Source organism: Archocentrus centrarchus, chromosome 19 (genome assembly GCF_007364275.1).
Source record: "Archocentrus centrarchus isolate MPI-CPG fArcCen1 chromosome 19, fArcCen1, whole genome shotgun sequence".
NCBI lineage: Eukaryota > Metazoa > Chordata > Actinopteri > Cichliformes > Cichlidae > Archocentrus > Archocentrus centrarchus.
The window spans coordinates 21,498,734-21,516,857 of record NC_044364.1 but is presented as its reverse complement, the minus strand read 5'-3'; the positions used below and the strand labels follow the sequence as shown (position 1 = coordinate 21,516,857).

The 18,124-nt window shown below is 42.4% G+C and overlaps 1 protein-coding gene and 1 long non-coding RNA gene across 2 annotated transcripts; one reads left to right on the top strand and one right to left on the bottom strand.

The window, feature by feature from the left end:
- The first annotated feature begins 1,342 nt into the window (after positions 1 to 1,342).
- ch25h (cholesterol 25-hydroxylase) lies at positions 1,343 to 2,967 on the top strand. Its single transcript, XM_030755146.1, has 2 exons — positions 1,343 to 1,821; positions 2,041 to 2,967. Exons 1-2 carry the CDS (start codon positions 1,384 to 1,386, stop codon positions 2,371 to 2,373), a joined length of 771 nt encoding a protein of 256 aa, XP_030611006.1. The 5' UTR covers positions 1,343 to 1,383; the 3' UTR covers positions 2,374 to 2,967.
- A 7,329-nt stretch (positions 2,968 to 10,296) lies between these two features.
- On the bottom strand, positions 10,297 to 14,156 carry LOC115798737 (uncharacterized). Its single transcript, XR_004021498.1, has 3 exons — positions 13,869 to 14,156; positions 12,621 to 12,668; positions 10,297 to 11,823 (listed from the first exon to the last, which is right to left on the bottom strand). It is a non-coding gene; the product is annotated as an uncharacterized LOC115798737 (long non-coding RNA).
- Positions 14,157 to 18,124: the final 3,968 nt, after the last annotated feature.

Sequence of the window (18,124 nt, the reverse complement as noted above, 5' to 3'; positions counted from 1 at the left end):
CGTTTGTGGCTGATCTGAATATTTGAATGTTTCTGCAGCAAACCTTTGAACTTGTCCGCATTTCCAAACCAGATGTTTGTTCAGCTTGAGCCGGCCGTTCATCTCAATCGTGCTTCTTCACGCTTCTCTGACATTACCCACGTCAGCTTTGACATCCCCCAGCCGGCTGCTCTGAGGTGCCAGTCAGGATGAAGGTGCAGGGAGCGACCCTCTCATCCACTAGGGAAAACCCTAACACACAGACACTGAGCCGGAAGGGGGGAGGGGGGGGGGGGCACACCCACCCCTGCTCACAGCCTCTCCTTCAGGTGGGTCCAGCAGTGCTGGCCAATGTGGTTCATTCAAGCAGCTATAGGAAGTGTCAGGTAAGTTCACTTAAGCAATGAGCTGTTTCCTGTGTTAATGTTAGTGTTTATAGACTCTTTGTTCAGTGTGAAGGGATCTGACCTCTGACTGAGTGCTGCAGTTTGTCTGTGATGAAGTTCATAGGAGCAGAGTGACAGGAATCATCAGGTAAAGGTATGAGGAGGCAGGTGTTCTTCATAACAAACCGGACTGAGGGCACTGAACCCATCCATCCATCCATCCATCCATCCATCTTTGGACTGAGGGAAGAAGCCGGAGAACCCAGAGAGAGCCCACACAGACATGGGGAGAACATGCAAACTCCATCCTAAGAACCTAGGATCTTCTTGTAGTGAGGCAGCAGCGCCTCACTGCACCACACCACCCTTCCAGAAAGGTGAAAATCTAAACCACAAGCAAGCTGAGAAACTGAAGATATTTAACAATTACAGAACTTGAACTACCAAAAAACACAAAACAGTGGGAGGAAGACCCAAAGACGCAGGACTGTGACAGAGGAATCTGAGCCTGGAGGCGTCACGTCAAACTGATCAGAGCGCTGATTCTCTCAAAGTGGAAACTAATTTTCTCTTTACAGCTCAAAAAAATCGCTGAGCATTTTTTTACTGTTTGAGGAGCTCCGACCTTCAGGAAACCTTTAAAAACATCTTAGAAGCATTTAAACTTTTTAAAAACTCTTCAAACATTTTGAAACTTTAAAAAAAATGAAAGATTAAAAATAAAAATAAAGTTTTTTTCTACAGGACTCTGCTGTGTGTGTGAGTGTGGGCATACTCTGTGTGTGTGCGCGTTCAGAATAACAACACGTCAGAGTAGCTGATGAAAGGCTGAGAGTGGGTATGCACTTTCGATTTCCTCAGGCAGCAGGAAGCGTCCTTATAAGGACTGTAGGGTTGGCTTCAGAGGTGCTGAGGGGGGCATGGCCAGGACTTACTTCATAAACGGAGGCTGTGATTGTGAAAGAGCAGTACAGCTCTGTCTCTGAGACTGAGACCAAACTTCTCCCACAACAGTTCAATGACTGAAGACCCGATGCTGCTGCAGCCTGTTTGGACCTTCATCCTGGGACACGTCTCCCTCCTGCACTCGCCCTTCTTCCCCGTCCTCTTCTCACTGTCCGTTTACCTGTTTTTCTGCCTGCCTTTCCTGCTTTTGGACATGCTTTCCACCAGGTGGAAGGCAGTATGCAGGTACAAGCTACAGCCACAGAGCTCCGTCAGCTGGTCTTCGGTGCGAAGCTGCCTGGCTCTGACACTCTACAACCATGTGGTCTTCATCTTCCCGCTCACCGTGCTGCACTGGTACCTGAGGCCGGTCCACCTGCCTGAGGACGCCCCGCCTCTTCCGCGCCTGCTGGCTCAGGTGCTTGTGTGCTTGCTGCTCTTTGACTTCCAGAGCTTCACCTGGCACCTGCTGCACCACAAAGTGCCCTGGCTCTACCGCACCTTCCACAAGGTGAGTCCCACTGATGGTGTGATGATGGTGATGATGGTCTGTACCTTACAGTATAAAGTGCTTGAGGTGACTGTTTTTGTGATTTTGTGCTATATAAATAAAACTAAATTGAGTTAAACTTAAGATTTTTGTTTCACTCCAATAAATTTATGTTCAGGTGAATATTTGAAATATTTGCTCTTCCTCCACCTCATGTTGCTTCTTTTGTTCCTCCTGCAGGTTCACCACACTTACACCTCCACCTCCGCCCTCACCGCCGAATACTCGGGCGCCTGGGAGACCCTCAGCCTGGGCCTGTTCGCCGCCTCCAATCCCCTCCTGCTGGGCTGCCACCCACTCACTGAGCTCACCTTCTTCGTGGTCAACATCTGGCTGTCGGTGGAGGATCACTGCGGCTACGACCTGCCGTGGGCCACGCACCGCCTGGTGCCACTTGGGCTGTACGGTGGGGCCCGCCACCATGACCTGCACCACCTCAAGTCCAAGTGCAACTATGCGCCGTACTTCACCCATTGGGACCGCCTGGCCGGGACGCTTCAGATGCAGGACTGAGCCGCCAGCATGGTTCATAAAGGACTTTGAGCCAATGAGCTGAAAGCAGGACTTTGAGCCAATGAGCTGAAAGCAGGACTCTGAGGGGGTCATCTCATGGACTGATGAAAACAAAGTTACTGATCTGAAGACATTTTCTACTCACAGTCTATTTAATTTATTTATTCATGTTTTATTTATGAAGGCTTTTCGATTTATAACAGGTAAAACAAACTCCTGAACTTTCCTTTCTCTGTGATGTAAAAACAGACCAAATTGAGCTGTGAAAGATGGATAAGCTGTTAATACTGTGAAGACATTAACTGTGTTGCATTTGGGTTCAGAGTCACACATTTCGTATTGAACAGATGTGCTGGATATGGAGCAGCTGGCTTTAAGGACAGGACTCACTGAAGCTGGATGATGGAAGTGAAGTGAGAGATGGAGAAAGTGCTGAGTGAAGCTGGTGAGGAAGCGCTGTGGAGAGCTGAAAGAGACGTGTGGTGTTGGAGGGAAACAGAAAATGGGACTGAAAAGTGAAAAGTGTGTTTTTCTGCTGTGAAGTGAAACTTTGTGGAATGAAGGTGAAATGAAGCTAAAATAAAGTTTATGAAGAGAAACAAACACAACTCTTCTCTCTCTTTATGTCTAAAAAATAAAACGTTCAGATCAAACATACGGTGAAATATTTGCACTATAATTGATGTGGAAATCCATTCAGCCACAAAACTGACAAAAAAAAAAAAGACAAAGATTTCATAGGATTTTAGAAAACAAAACTTTAATCAGTTACAATAAATAATTAGTTAAATAAATGCCAACTTATTAAAAAACTCAAACTGACATAAATACATGTCAAAATACTGAGGAAAACAATGTAAGAAATGCCCCAGTTTCATGCTCAAGTCACACATTTGAAAGTTTCTTGAGCAATGCCAACATTTTTAATATTCAATCCAGTAAAAATACAATCAGCTCCTCACAAGCTAACAAACTGTATCAAAGTGGTGGAAAAAAGTTTCAGAGTGTGGAAGTTTGAGTATCGTGGGATCTGATTGGATGAGAGAGGAACGGGAGATTGAAAGCTGGTTACAATCACACTTGTATGAGGGTCCATTTAAGCCATTTAACTAATGTTTTATGGGGAGGTGATCATAGTTGATACTGCACGTGAAAACAAAAACTTAATATAAACTACACTTCTGAAAAAGAAAGTAACTCAACTTACCTGCTCACAAAGCTAACTAAAATACAAATCACAACAACAGTTGCTGTCAGTGCATGTTTTTTATTTGTGAAGGAAGGCACCTAAAACACTTTAAGTAAAAATTAAAACATTTAATATATTAAAGAATCAGAAGATATCACATGTACATGTGGGCTCTTGTTTCAAGGAGACTACAGGACTTCCCACTCAGCTGCCTGTGCTCCCCTCCCCAGAAGAGTGAAGTCTCCAGCTACACATAACAATTTTATACCGCACGCACTATCTACAAGCACTATCAATTCAAAAAACAGGTGGAGAGAGCCGTGGTTTAGACTTGGCCTTCTCAGATTGCTTCGTCCAGTGGTCGGTTCCCGGCACAGGAGGAAACCTCCAGCAGAACCAAGCTCAGGGAGCTGCGACTGGTTTGGGGGTGAGGGGAGGGGAAAGAGGACACAGGAAGAGAAGCCTGAGAGTTTTAATTTAGTTTTTTGTTTAAAATAATGAATCTTAGTTAAATCTCTAAGGCTTTTTTTTTTGCACTGAGCCAGAGAGATGAGAGAAAGGTTTCCTGAGTTTACCTGTACCTGTGCAACAGTTAGTTATGCTAACCCACATGTTTGCACCCAGAGGTCACTGTTTTATTAGCGTGCCTTGCTAATATAATTATTGTGTGAAGACATTCTCAGCAAAATGAGTAACTACAGTACTGTGCAAAAGTCACACCTCATTTCTTTATATTTTGCTTCCAAGGTGCCAGATTTTGTTTTGCTGTTTTAAAGTGATATTGACCAACAGCTCTCCAGCTTGCTGAAGTCTTTCTTTGGACATTGGCTACTTTTTTACTCACTCAAGGCTCTACTCATAACAGGCATCTTAGCAAAAATAAAAAAAATAAATCCTCAGGTTCTTTGTTACTAGCAGCTTCTCACATCATCTGTTCACAAATTTCTTTTAGTCAAAAATATGAAAAATGCCAAAGATAACACAGTTTCATGGGTATGAAACAAACTAACATGGACGTTCTCAAAGAGCTTTTAGCCAAAGAGTTGGCATCTCGACACGGTGTGCAGAATGACCTTAAAAGATCCGAGAAAACAAAGATTTGAGGAAACTGGACAAGTGGAGGATAAAAGAAGTGACATGTGTAAAAGTATCAGCAGGAGAAGTGAAGCAGTGAAGATTAGAAAGGAAGGTGGATTTGAACCTGGGCTGCTGCCTTTCAGGCTAATGGGCACCTGCTCACCCACTGAGCTGAACTGGTGCCCTAAGAAGGAAATTAGGCTGAGGTCTGCTCAATTTCTGTTCTCAGTGAAACAGGTCTGATGGAGTTAGGAATCTGAATTTGAAATTAAAATGATGTATAAAACACAGCAGAGGTTGTGTGACTTTTGTGGGGAGAGGCTTATCAAAATGGATGGCCTGACGTATGCAGAGAAGTACCATAATGTTTTGATCCACCATGGAATACATTTGGGAAATATCTGATTGGCAACAGCTTCATTTTTCAGGTTGACAGTGATCCCAAACACACTGCCAAAGCAGTCAAAGCATCCCTGGATAGAAAAATCACACAGTGGAGCAGGATCAACAGGGTTCGAGCCAGCAGCTGATCAACCAGTGCTGTGCTGAGGATTTTACCGGTTCGCTATCACCAGAATTAGCAGTGGTCCGATCCTTCGATACCACTGAACTGTGAACCCTGATCAGTCATGGATTGGCCTCCCCAGAGCTCGGACCTCAACACTGCTGCAGCAGTATGGGATCAGTTTAGAAGAGAACTGAACAAAAGCCAGAAACATCCAAAGAAGAGCTTTGAATGTCCTTCAAAAGCCTGGAGAACTATTCCTGAAAGAAATGACAGAAAGCTGCCTCGGAGAGTTCAGGCTGTGCTGAAGGATAAAGGAGGTCATACCAAATACTTTCAAGCTCATTAGAACTGAACAAACTCTCTTTTGTATACTGTACCTCCATCTATGTTTGCACATTTCAGTAATTCACTGCAATTATCTTTCACTTACCTAGCAAAATATAAAGAAATGGGAGGTGGCTTAAGACTATTACACAGTACTGTAACCGCTGCTTTAAGAAGCTAATAAATAACTACTGTAGTTGTAATAGTGACTAAAATATATTATTAGGCTTATTCATTTCACTGTCCCTGTTGATCTGAGAGAAGTCCTATACTCCGAGAATATGACTCCTCCATCCACACTTTAAATGGAGAACAACTGAGCTGTGAGGTCAGACCTCTAAAATGCCTGCTGATGGTTCATTTATTTGCTTCACGCCTTACTTGAAGCCATTTGATGAAAATGAGTTATGTGTTATGAAATCAGTTACAGTCAGAACAAGCTGATGTTCAGTGAGCAGAAACCCCCATCAGAGACTGCTCGCCCACATGAAGCTGGTGGGGCTTCATGGAGAAAAATTACCCATAGGGGAGAGTGTCAGAGAGTGGAAACTCAGAGACGCCATTTCCTTTCAGATTATAAAATCTGAATCTCTTGTTTCCACAGAATCTCTTCGGTTTTTCCTTCTTTTGCAGATTTATCAAAGTAGCTCAAAGTAAACAGAAAGAAGCAGAAAAACAGAAGAACCACAAACTGTGGAAACTGGGGCTGAGATTTTCTCCTTGTATGAGCTCGTGTTTCCTCTCTCTGGGGAAACAGATGAAGCCTCAGATGGCAGTTTGACAGTCTGATCTCAGAGATCTGATCACCTGATAGAAGCTGCTTCTCTCCAAAAACCCACTTCACATCTGATAAAACGCCTCGGGAGGGCGACTTTAACATGACTGCCGGCACATCACAAGAAGAAAACCTAAAGCTAAAAACTGACACAAACTGAAAACAGGATTATCATCCTAAAATTATCACCTGACATACTGAAACTTTATTTTTAACATTTGTTATTGTGTTTTTTAAATCCTGAAATATTTCCTGTGATTTCCAATAATCTGTCTTAGAGCTGAATTATCTTTGTGCACCTTTAATCTGAGTGTAAAAATGAAACTTCTCTCAGCCTCTAGATATGATCTGTGGCCATCATAAATTATATGCAGTGATCATGAATCCTGTCGTATCTGCAGATCATTAGACTCTCTGAGACGTGTTGGTGCAGATGATAATCTGAACTTCTTCGCTCAGTCTGTTTGGAGATGTTTCACTGATAAATCAATCCAATCTCACTCTGTATGAGGATAAAGGTATTCTATTCTGTTCTATTCTATTCTATTCTAAAGTGAACTTCATGAGAACGTGAGGGCTGCTGCTGTCGCTGTTGTGTGTTTGTGTGTGTGTGTTTGTGGCTGATGACAGAAATCCAAGGAGGGCAGGCTGTTTCCCACAGTGCTGCCTCTGACTCACCGAGTGCTCATCAGACTCACACCTCCGAGTTGCTTAACACACAATACCTTGTTATAATAATATATACATCTTTATACATTATAGATTTATAATTATTTAACTACATATATCCAAAAGTATTGCTTTTTATAATATGCCATCATATACACTTATCCATTTTTAATATACAGTTCAGTCCTGCCTCATCCATCCACAAATGCCGTCCACAGATTGTGCTGCACGTGCTCCTCATTGTTGTCCATACTTTGTTTTTCACTTTCACCTCTCAGCTCAGATATTCTTATTATATGGCCCTAAGTCTGAGGTTCAGCCAGCAGTGATCGTGAGCTTAGTGAAATGTTCTGTTTGAAGGAGCTCGCATGTTTGGATTCAGGTTTCAGATGATTCTCAGCTTCCTTCATATTACACACCAGACTGATGGGGTTCCTCTGCAAGAGCTGCACCTTTTCCAAGAATGTGACCTGCTTCCCAAAAAACACAGCCTGTCATCATCATCATCAGTGACTGAGCTGCTGTGATTCCTCATTGTGCTGGGAAACACTCACAGCTCACTCACACACACACACACACACACACACATACGTATCTAATCAGAGAAGTCCAGTAATAATAACAGCAGCTGGTAGATCTTGCAAGCAGAGCTGTGATCTGAATGTGTTGTTGTGCCAAACATATTTGCTATTTCAAGATGAGCTCTATAGGTTCTCAATAGGCTCTTCTTGTTGATGTTTTAACCCTTTATTTTATTTATCTGAGTTATTTTTAACATACAATGTAACAGCCAGAGCTGACAGGCTGAAGAAAAGGAAAATAAAGAAAAGAAAAAGGGAGAGAGAAAGAGAGCAAAAAAAGGAGAATAGAAAGAAAAAAAAAGAGGAAAGAGCACAAGTAAATTAATCAAATAGTTCATCACTTTAACATTAAAAAATACTATCAATACTTGCAAAAATAAATTTGTGTGTGAAAAACAAAACTAACAAAGCATGTTACATACACCAACAATTTTGTTGAGTTGTGGTTGAGTGGGTGTTTGTGTCTGTGTCATGTTTGTGTCTGTGTCATGGAACGTACTTACCAATGAGGAAGAAATCGGGGTGTGAGATGACCCATCCACCCCTCCTCCTCCCCAACTTGTAAGTGTATGTGTTAATGTTTGTGAGTGAATGAGGTGTATAGGGTGCAGTTAAAATTGAGGGGACCCCACCCGGTGGCGCGGCCGGGACAGCAGAGGCCCCCCCAGCGCCAGGGGGGACCCACTGGGAGCCGGCACGGCCCCAGTGTAACAGCAGCATTTTTATGCGGGTCTGATTCCCTGGAATCGGTGACGATCACTCTGAATCACACCCCACACAGTCCAGAGCCTGTTTATTTTTATCCAGCAAATTCATTGGTAGATATTTTTCTGTGACTTTTAAAGCTTTTCATGAAGTGACCCTGAAATTTGGTTCCTCATCTGTCTGTCTTTCTATCTGACTGTAAATTTTGGTTTTAAAGCCGCAAATAGTTTTTGCTGATATTCTTTTAGCTTTTCTGATGGAGCACTTTCTCCATCCCTCACTTCACTTTCATCCATCCAGCTTCAGTGAATCCTGTCCTTAAAGCCAGCTGCTTCCTATCCTGCACATCTGTTAAATATGAATGCAACACAGCTGCAATGTTCGTTATGAAGCAACATCAAGTTAATGCCCACACAGTGTTAACAGCTCATCCTTCTCTCACAGCTTTCTATCTGAACATACATTTATTGGAGTGAAAATAAAATATTTAGTTTAATTCAATTTACTTTAATTCATTTAGCACCAAATCACAATGACAGTCACCTAAGCACTTGTTCATCATCATCGTCATCACTGGGACTCAAGGTGTGGTAGAGCCAAAGCACTTGGTGCAGCAGGTACAGAAAGGGAAGCTCTGGAAGTCAAAGAGCAGCAGGCACATGAGCACCTGAGCCAGCTGGCGCAAAAGAGGTGGGGCCTCCAAAGGCAGGTGGACCGGCCTCAGGTACCAGTGGAGCACGGTGAGCGGGAAGATGAAGACCAGGTGGTTGTAGAGCGTCAGAGCCACACCGGGGACCAGCTGACGGAGCTCTGAGGCTGCAGCTTGTACCTGCGCACCGCCTTCCACCTGGTGGACAATGCATCCAGAAGCAGGAAAGGCAGGCAGAAAAACAGGTAGACAGAAAGTGAAAAGAGGACGGGGAAGAAGGGCGAGCGCAGGAGGGAGGCATGTCCCAGGATGAAGGTCCAAAGACGCTTGTTTCTAAAATATTTTTAAAGGTTTCCTGAAGCCTCGGAGCTCCAAAAACAGTAAAACATGCTCAGAAACACTGATTTGTCTGTCAGAGAAACTCAGAGTTTCATCTTCTTCGAAGAATCAGCACCCTCTCTGTTTCTGTCTGTTCTTGCAGAGAAACATTAAAGGTCACTTTGTTCAGATTTATGGACCAACTTCAATCTGTCCTTCTTCTTTTGGCTGCTCCCTTTAGGGGGGCTCTACAGCAGATCATCTGCCTCCATTTCACCCTATCCCTGCATCCTCCTCTGTCACACCAACCCTCTGCATGTTCTCCTTCACTACATCCATGAATCTCCTCTGAGGTCTTCCTCTTTTTCTCCTGTCTGCAGCTCCATTATATCCACCCTCCTTCCTCTGCACATGCCAAAACCATCTCAGCCGCTCTGACTCTGAGCTGTCCCTCTGATGTCCTCATTTCTGATCTTGCCCATCCTGGTCACTTCCAGTGATAATCTGAACATCTTCAGCTCTGTCACCTCCAGCTTGGCTGCCTGCATTTTGTCAGTACCACCAAATCATACTTAATAGCAGGTCATGGCAGTAGAAGTTCAGCTACTTGTTACCTTGTACCTGTGGTGGGTGGTGCCTTGGAGGTGTCCTCAGACTGAGATGATGTGTCAGCAGGTGCAGAGGAAACCTGCAGACTGTCCTCAGGTGAGATAGGTTGGTGTTTCATTTCAATGCAGCCAGAAAAACCACCGTCATCATCAAAGTGACAGAAGTCTGTGATGATGACGAAACTGTGAAGCTCACAGTAACACTGAGAGATTCTACAGTCGGAACCTTAAAATGAATGTTTTTGTGACTCTGCTGTTAAAAACTGAGTAAAAAGTGAGGGACGTCCTGTCTGAGTCTCACTGAGCTGCAGACGAGTCACTTCTCCTTCAACGTCTTTTAACTTTATTTAATCATGTCCATGTGAATGACGCTACCATCACAGTTCCTAACTTAATATCCTGTATCCCGAACACTGTTCCGCCATTTGGAGCAAACAAACTGTTTAACAATCAGCTGTAAATCAGAGTCATGATGTATTCTGAGATATACGTGCATCAGGAGGCCTGGATACACCTGAACAGTTCAATTCAATTTTATTAATATGGCACCAAATCACAGCAACAGTCGCCTCGAGGTGCTTTATATTGTAAGGTAAAGGTAAAGACCGGACAATAATCCAGAGAGAACCCAACAATCAGGCAGAATGGGTAAATGCAAACGTGTTGTATAAAGCGTTATATAAAGAAATCAATAAGTAGTGGCTGAAGCAAATAATAGGCAATTAAATAAATAATTAAATTAGATAGAGAGCAGACGGATAGTGGACCAATGGACTCCAGGTTGACTTCACGGTCTTTGGGAGATATGTTTATTTTATTTATGGCCTTCCCGGTCTCCGAGAAAAATACATTTATCTTATCCTTGAAGGTTTTGCCAAAACGTGTACATCTCTGTCTAAGGAGGGTGGCTACATGTCACTGCACCGTGTTGCTAAGTAGAATAAAACTCTAAATAAAACACTCTACTGCGCCATCAAGAGGGCAGTCAATGTAAAACAGGCAGACTGATTATAATTACACCAAGGCTTTGGTGCGTGAAGCTCTGAACAGAATAAATGATTTTTGTGATGCTAATAAATAAATACTGAACTAACTAATATGGTGTCTGTCTTTATGATACAATGCTGGGGTCAAGAGGGAAAGTGGAAATAAATTGGGGAGAGTTGTGATGTGAATGGGATTGTGTTACTTGGTTTGTAACTGTGCTCACCACTGTGTTATTTATTTGCTTTTATTTAGAAATAACAGCTTTGCCACAGTGCTGGGCTTCAGCTGGTTTCTTTTGTTGGAAATGACTTTGCCCGCTTTAGAAAATACCCTTTCACAGGGGAAGCTGGGGTCATAATTTATTACTATGCGCACACCTTATCAGGAGAGATCAGCTCAAAATGTTCCCAGACAGGGAAAATCTCCTCTTTCTGGCTGGTTCCATCACCAAAAAAGAAACAGCTCAAACAGACTGCAAACCAACATGCAATAGTCCCCAATACCACACACTGTGAGGGGGGATCCATCGCGTTTCGCTGCCCCTCAGATTTCGAATCGCACGCCGAACCCGCAAATCATTTCCTGAATCAGTCATGTGGTACGGCCGGCTTGCGAGGCTTCGAACGTCACCAACAGAAGCCTCGATACGCGCTTCACAAAAGTCTCCCTCAATTCCTCGATACATGCTTCGAAGCCTCGACACAGAAGCACACATCACTAGTGTTCACTAAAGTTTTCTTAACCCTGACCCTGCAGAATTTCTGTTCTAACTAAATAATAATTTTTCTGATAAAATCACAAGTGCTACAGTGATGAATATAAGTCTTAAAAGTCATAAAAGTCTCAAAGGTTGATGTTCTCGTCACTGCAGCTCCATGCGCAGCTCACACAGCGCAGACAGGTACTCTGCATTGTCCACGTCACAGTCCAGAGCTTTCTCATAAAACTCTGCAGCTTTCTTCTTGTTGCCCTCAGCTTTGGCCACCTGACCCAGCAAAGCGTGAGCCTCGCCATCATCCCGGTTCTTTGACAGACGTCTCTCAGCGATTTGCTTCAGTCTCTGCAGAGACAATATGGAGGAACAAATGAAGATTAATTTCTGTGTTCAAAATGAAAGACATATTTTTAGGCCAGACTGCTCTGATTCCCTTTGACCAGGACTGTGATTCATTCAAGTCAATTAAATTCAGTGTATATAGTGCCAAATCACAATGGTCACCTTGTAGTGTTTTATACGCTACCATACTACATTATTAAATGTAGAGTGGAGTATCAAAAGAGTAAAAGAGGTAAATAAAAAAGAAACACTTAGTGTATCATTGGACCCCCCGCCCCAGCAGCCTCGGCCTATAGCAGCATAACTAAGGAATGGTTCAGAGTCACCTGATCAAGCCCTAAATATAAGCTTTAACAGATTTAACAGGGAGCCAATGAAGAGAAGCCAATATGGGAGAAATATGCTTTCTAGTCACTGTCAGATAATAACAAATTACAATAGTTCAGCCTAGAAGTAATAAATGCATGAATTAGCTTTTCAGCATCACTCTGAGAAAGAATGTTTCTAATTTTAGAAATAATGCGCAAATACAAAAAAGCGGTCCTACATATTTGTTTAATATGTGCATTGAAGGACATATCCTGGTCAAAAATGACTACAAGATTTCTCACAGTGTTACTGGAGGCCAAGATAGAGGCCATCTGGAGTAAGTATCTGGTTAGACACCATGGGGCTGAGTACAATAGCTTCAGTTTTATCTGAATTTAGATGCAGGAAATTGATCATGCCTTATGGGTCTTGGTGTCAACACTAAGTGAATTTATGTAACACGTAACCTTTGCTTAATCTGTAGTGCTCACCTTACTGCACAGTCTCCTCGCTTCTGTTTTTAGTGCTACCAGCAGCCCCTACAAAGGGAAAAAAAGCAGGAGACAATATCATGAAGATAAATCCAGATCAGTCCAAATGAATGTTCTTTTTTTTTACAGCACCTGAACAAAACAAAACCAAAAGCAAAAGGGATACACAAACCAACAATCTTGTTGTGTTATGTGTGTGCGTGTATCTAAGAGAGTGTGAATATCTGCATCTTTGTCATGAAACATACTTGATAATTCACTTCAAATGTATTTATATATCACCAAATCACAGCTCCAGTTGCTTCAAGGTGCCTTATATTGTAAGGTAAAGACCCTACAATAAGAAACGCAAAGAAAACCCAACAATCAGACGACCCCCTATGAGCAAGGCCTGGGTGACAAACTTCTCACAATGTTACTGGAGGCCAAGGTAATGCCATCCAGAGTAAGTATCTGGTTAAACACCATGTTTTTAAGGTTTGTAGGGCCAAGTACAATAGCTTCAGTTTTATCAGGACATTAAGGTATCCAGGCCTTTATATCTTTAAGACATTCCTGCAGTTTAATTAACTGCTGTGTCATCTGGCTTCAATAACAGATTAAGCTGGATATCACCTGCATAACAATGAAAATGTATGCAATGCTTTCTAATAATATTGCACAAGGGAAACATGTGTAGTTTAAATAGAATTGGTCCTAGCGTAGAACCCCCCTCCCCCCATTTACATGAACTGGAATATGATTCAAATCGCTGCAGTGCAGTACCTTTAATGCAGATGGCATACTATTTTGAGATAAATATAAATCCATAAAAATTAAAATGTGAAATCTGATTGGTTGCAGAATGTTCCAGATTTAACTCTTTCATTCCTTAATAACATTTTTATATTGTCAAATATAAAGTAATTACAAAAATATTTTGATATTTTTAACATCATAAACTATTAAAAAAGTCATATGTAAAATTATATTAAATGATACTGAGTTTATTTAACAGATTCTATTTTTGTAATTTTATTGATATTTCACATATTTACAAATAACAGGACAAATCTGTAAAATTTACCAGAAAATTCTGCAAAAATAAAGTTAAAAATGTAAGTTAATTTAAATTAAATGTAAGTTAATTTTTTTTTTTTCAGTGTGGTATTTTTGATTTGCCCTCTGATGTGTCACCTGTCTATCACCATCATTTTCTCTAGGGATGGTGGGTGAGGACCAAACAGAATTTTGGGCCCTGAAACTCACCTTGGTGTAGTGGGCGATGGCTTCAACTTCATTTTTTTTGTGATAGAGATGAAAGTCAGCGTAGCGCTGATGGAAAGTCTGACAAAGACTTTCCTCAAACTCTGGAAACTTCTGCAAGCACTGCAGGAAAATATTCTCAGCCCTGGGAAACAAAGAGATAATGATGAATCCACAGCGATTCAGTTCAATTCAATTCAATTTTATTTATATAGTGTCCACTGTCAGAGGCTGTAAGAAGATCATTTGTAACTTTCACTAATGCTATTTCTGTACTGTGATGAATTCTGTAACCTGACTGAAACTCTTCAAATAAACCGTTCCTCTGCAGATGATCAGTTAGCGGTTTTACAACTACTCTTTCAAGAATCTTTGAGAGAAATGCAAAATGCAAAAAAAGCGGTCCTACATACCGTATTTTCCGGAGTATAAGTCGCACTTTTTTTCATAGTTTGGCTGGGGGTGCGACCTATACTCCGGAGCGACGTATAAGTGACATTTATAACACATGAACCAAAATACTCCAGCCACTTGACATCTCCGTGAACTGCAGCTTCAAGGCAGTCTTGCGTAACCTGTGGGCGCAGTGGATGATGGATGGAGAGCACAGCTTAACGGCAACTGGGAGAATGCGCCACCCAACTTTCCTGGAAGTCATTGGATGGATCAAGAAAACATGGGCTTCAGTGACAAACCATCCTGTTGGGATTCAGAAAGGCTGGAATAATTGGAACTGCAGCTGACGACGAGTCTGACTAACGCGACACAGAAGAGGAAGCGGCGCTTCGTCTACGGAGTGTACGGAATTGTTTAGAAGTGACACCGAGGATGAAGAATTCAATGGATTGATGGTTTGGTTAACTTGTTAGTATGTTCTTTATGCTATGGTTATCGGAATAACTTAATGTTACGTTAACATACTGTAGCGATTCTCTTAGTTAGAGAGCGTGTTGATGTTGTGGGATTTCGGACTGTTCGGGAGGTTCGTGAAGGCAGCATGGAGAGAGAGAAAAAGACCGAGAGCTTGCCTGTGTGTGTGTTGCTGTTCCGCTGTTGTAGTTGTGGTTGGCGTGGCTGTGGCCTACAGCAGCCGTTTTTCTGTTAATAAAGACGACCTTTGTTGTGAATATCGCCGACTTTGGAAGTGTGTTTACAACGTTACAATACCGAACACGTGTTCGTTGTGCGTCATGTAGCTGAATGTGCTACGTTAGCATAACGTAGGTGTAACCGTGTTCGTCCTGTTCTTTAATCCATTATTATTTTAAATTGCCGTTCAAGATGGAATTTCTGCTCTGGGTCTCGGATTCTATCAACCCTCAACCCCCCCCCCCAAAAAAAAGTGCGACTTATAGTCCAGTGCGACCTATATATGTTTTTTTCTTCTTTATTATGCATTTTTTGGCTGGTGCGACCTATACTCCGGAGCGACGTATAGTCCGAAAAATACGGTATTTGTTTAATATGTGCATTGAAGGACAAATCCTGGTCAAAAATGACTCCAAGATTTCTCACAGTGTTACTGGAGGCCAAAGTAATGCCATCCAGAGTAAGTATCTGGTTTGACACCACGTTTCTAAGATTTGTGGGGCCGAGTACAAGAATTTCAGTTTTATCTGAATTTAGAAGCAGGAAATTAGAGGTCATCCAGGCCTTAATGTCTTAAGACATTCCTGCAGTTTAATTAATTGATGTGCGTCATCTGGCTTCATTGATAGGTAAAGCTGAGTATCATCTGCATAACAATGAAAATTGATGCAATGCTTTCTAATAATACTGCCTAAGGGAAGCATGTATAATGTAAATAAAATTGGTCCTAGCACGTAACCCTGCGGAACTCCATAATTAACCTTAGTGTATGAAGAAGACTCTCAATTTACATGAACAAATTGGAGTCTATTAGATAAATATGATTCAAACCACTGCAGTGCAGTACCTTTAATACCTCATTTTTAAGATAGAAGCATCAACAATTGGAAAGACTTCTTTGAACAGTCTAGTAGGAATGGGATCTAATAAACATGCTGATGGTTTGGAGGAAGTAGCTATTGAAGTTAACTCCGAAAGACCAAGGTGCCGTTTACACAAGACCGTTTTCATTTTGAAACGGTGTCATTTTGATGCGTTTCGGCCTTGCGTTTACACGACAACGGTGTCGTTTTGATGCGTTTCGCCCTTCTGTTTACACGACAACAGAGTGAAAACGATGTGTTTCAGAAACGGGGTCCAGAGTGGAGCGTTTCAGAAACGCACCGGCTTGCGTTTTCGTGTAAACACTTGAAACCGGGGTGATTTGAAAACGCTCGACTCGCACATGCGCACTATGGTCAGCTCTCAGCTATATCAGCTCAGATATTCTTATTATATGGCCCTAAGTCTGAGGTTCAGCCAGCATTGATCATGAGCTTAGTGAAATGTTCTGTTTGAAGGAGCTCGCATGTTTGGATTCAGGTTTCAGATGATTCTCAGCTTCCTTCATATTACACACCAGACTGATGGGGTTCCTCTGCAAGAGCTGCACCTTTTCCAAGAATGTGACCTGCTTCCCAAAAAACACAGCCTGTCATCATCATCATCAGTGACTGAGCTGCTGTGATTCCTCATTGTGCTGGGAAACACTCACAGCTCACTCACACACACACACACACACACACACACGTATCTAATCAGAGAAGTCCAGTAATAATAACAGCAGCTGGTAGATCTTGCAAGCAGAGCTGTGATCTGAATGTGTTGTTGTGCCAAACATATTTGCTATTTCAAGATGAGCTCTATAGGTTCTCAATAGGCTCTTCTTGTTGATGTTTTAACCCTTTATTTTATTTATCTGAGTTATTTTAACATACAATGTAACAGCCAGAGCTGACAGGCTGAAGAAAAGGAAAATAAAGAAAAGAAAAAGGGAGAGAGAAAGGGAGCAAAAAAAGGAGAATAGAAAGAAAAAAAAAGAGGAAAGAGCACAAGTAAATTAATCAAATAGTTCATCACTTTAACATTAAAAAATACTATCAATACTTGCAAAAATAAATTTGTGTGTGAAAAACAAAACTAACAAAGCATGTTACGTACACCAACAATTTTGTTGAGTTGTGGTTGAGTGGGTGTTTGTGTCTGTGTCATGTTTGTGTCTGTGTCATGGAACGTACTTACCAATGAGGAAGAAATCGGGGTGTGAGATGACCCATCCACCCCTCCTCCTCCCCAACTTGTAAGTGTATGTGTTAATGTTTGTGAGTGAATGAGGTGTATAGGGTGCAGTTAAAATTGAGGGGACCCCACCCGGTGGCGCGGCCGGGACAGCAGAGGCCCCCCCAGCGCCAGGGGGGACCCACTGGGAGCCGGCACGGCCCCAGTGTAACAGCAGCATTTTTATGCGGGTCTGATTCCCTGGAATCGGTGACGATCACTCTGAATCACACCCCACACAGTCCAGAGCCTGTTTATTTTTATCCAGCAAATTCATTGGTAGATATTTTTCTGTGACTTTTAAAGCTTTTCATGAAGTGACCCTGAAATTTGGTTCCTCATCTGTCTGTCTTTCTATCTGACTGTAAATTTTGGTTTTAAAGCCGCAAATAGTTTTTGCTGATATTCTTTTAGCTTTTCTGATGGAGCACTTTCTCCATCCCTCACTTCACTTTCATCCATCCAGCTTCAGTGAATCCTGTCCTTAAAGCCAGCTGCTTCCTATCCTGCACATCTGTTAAATATGAATGCAACACAGCTGCAATGTTCGTTATGAAGCAACATCAAGTTAATGCCCACACAGTGTTAACAGCTCATCCTTCTCTCACAGCTTTCTATCTGAACATACATTTATTGGAGTGAAAATAAAATATTTAGTTTAATTCAATTTACTTTAATTCATTTAACACCAAATCACAATGACAGTCACCTAAGCACTTTATCGTCATCATCGTCATCACTGGGACTCAAGGTGCGGTAGAGCCAAAGCACTTGGTGCAGCAGGTACAGAAAGGGAAGCTCTGGAAGTCAAAGAGCAGCAGGCACATGAGCACCTGAGCCAGCTGGCGCAAAAGAGGTGGGGCCTCCAAAGGCAGGTGGACCGGCCTCAGGTACCAGTGGAGCACGGTGAGCGGGAAGATGAAGACCAGGTGGTTGTAGAGCGTCAGAGCCACACCGGGGACCAGCTGACGGAGCTCTGAGGCTGCAGCTTGTACCTGCGCACCGCCTTCCACCTGGTGGACAATGCATCCAGAAGCAGGAAAGGCAGGCAGAAAAACAGGTAGACAGAAAGT

Bases quoted from the DNA above. Each gene is read 5' to 3' on its own strand.
- ch25h (XM_030755146.1), top strand. From the start codon at position 1,384: ATGACTGAAGACCCGATGCTGCTGCAGCCTGTTTGGACCTTCATCCTG. The intron at 1,822-2,040 runs GTGAGTCCCACT...TTCCTCCTGCAG, and splicing joins TCTACCGCACCTTCCACAAG to GTTCACCACACTTACACCTC.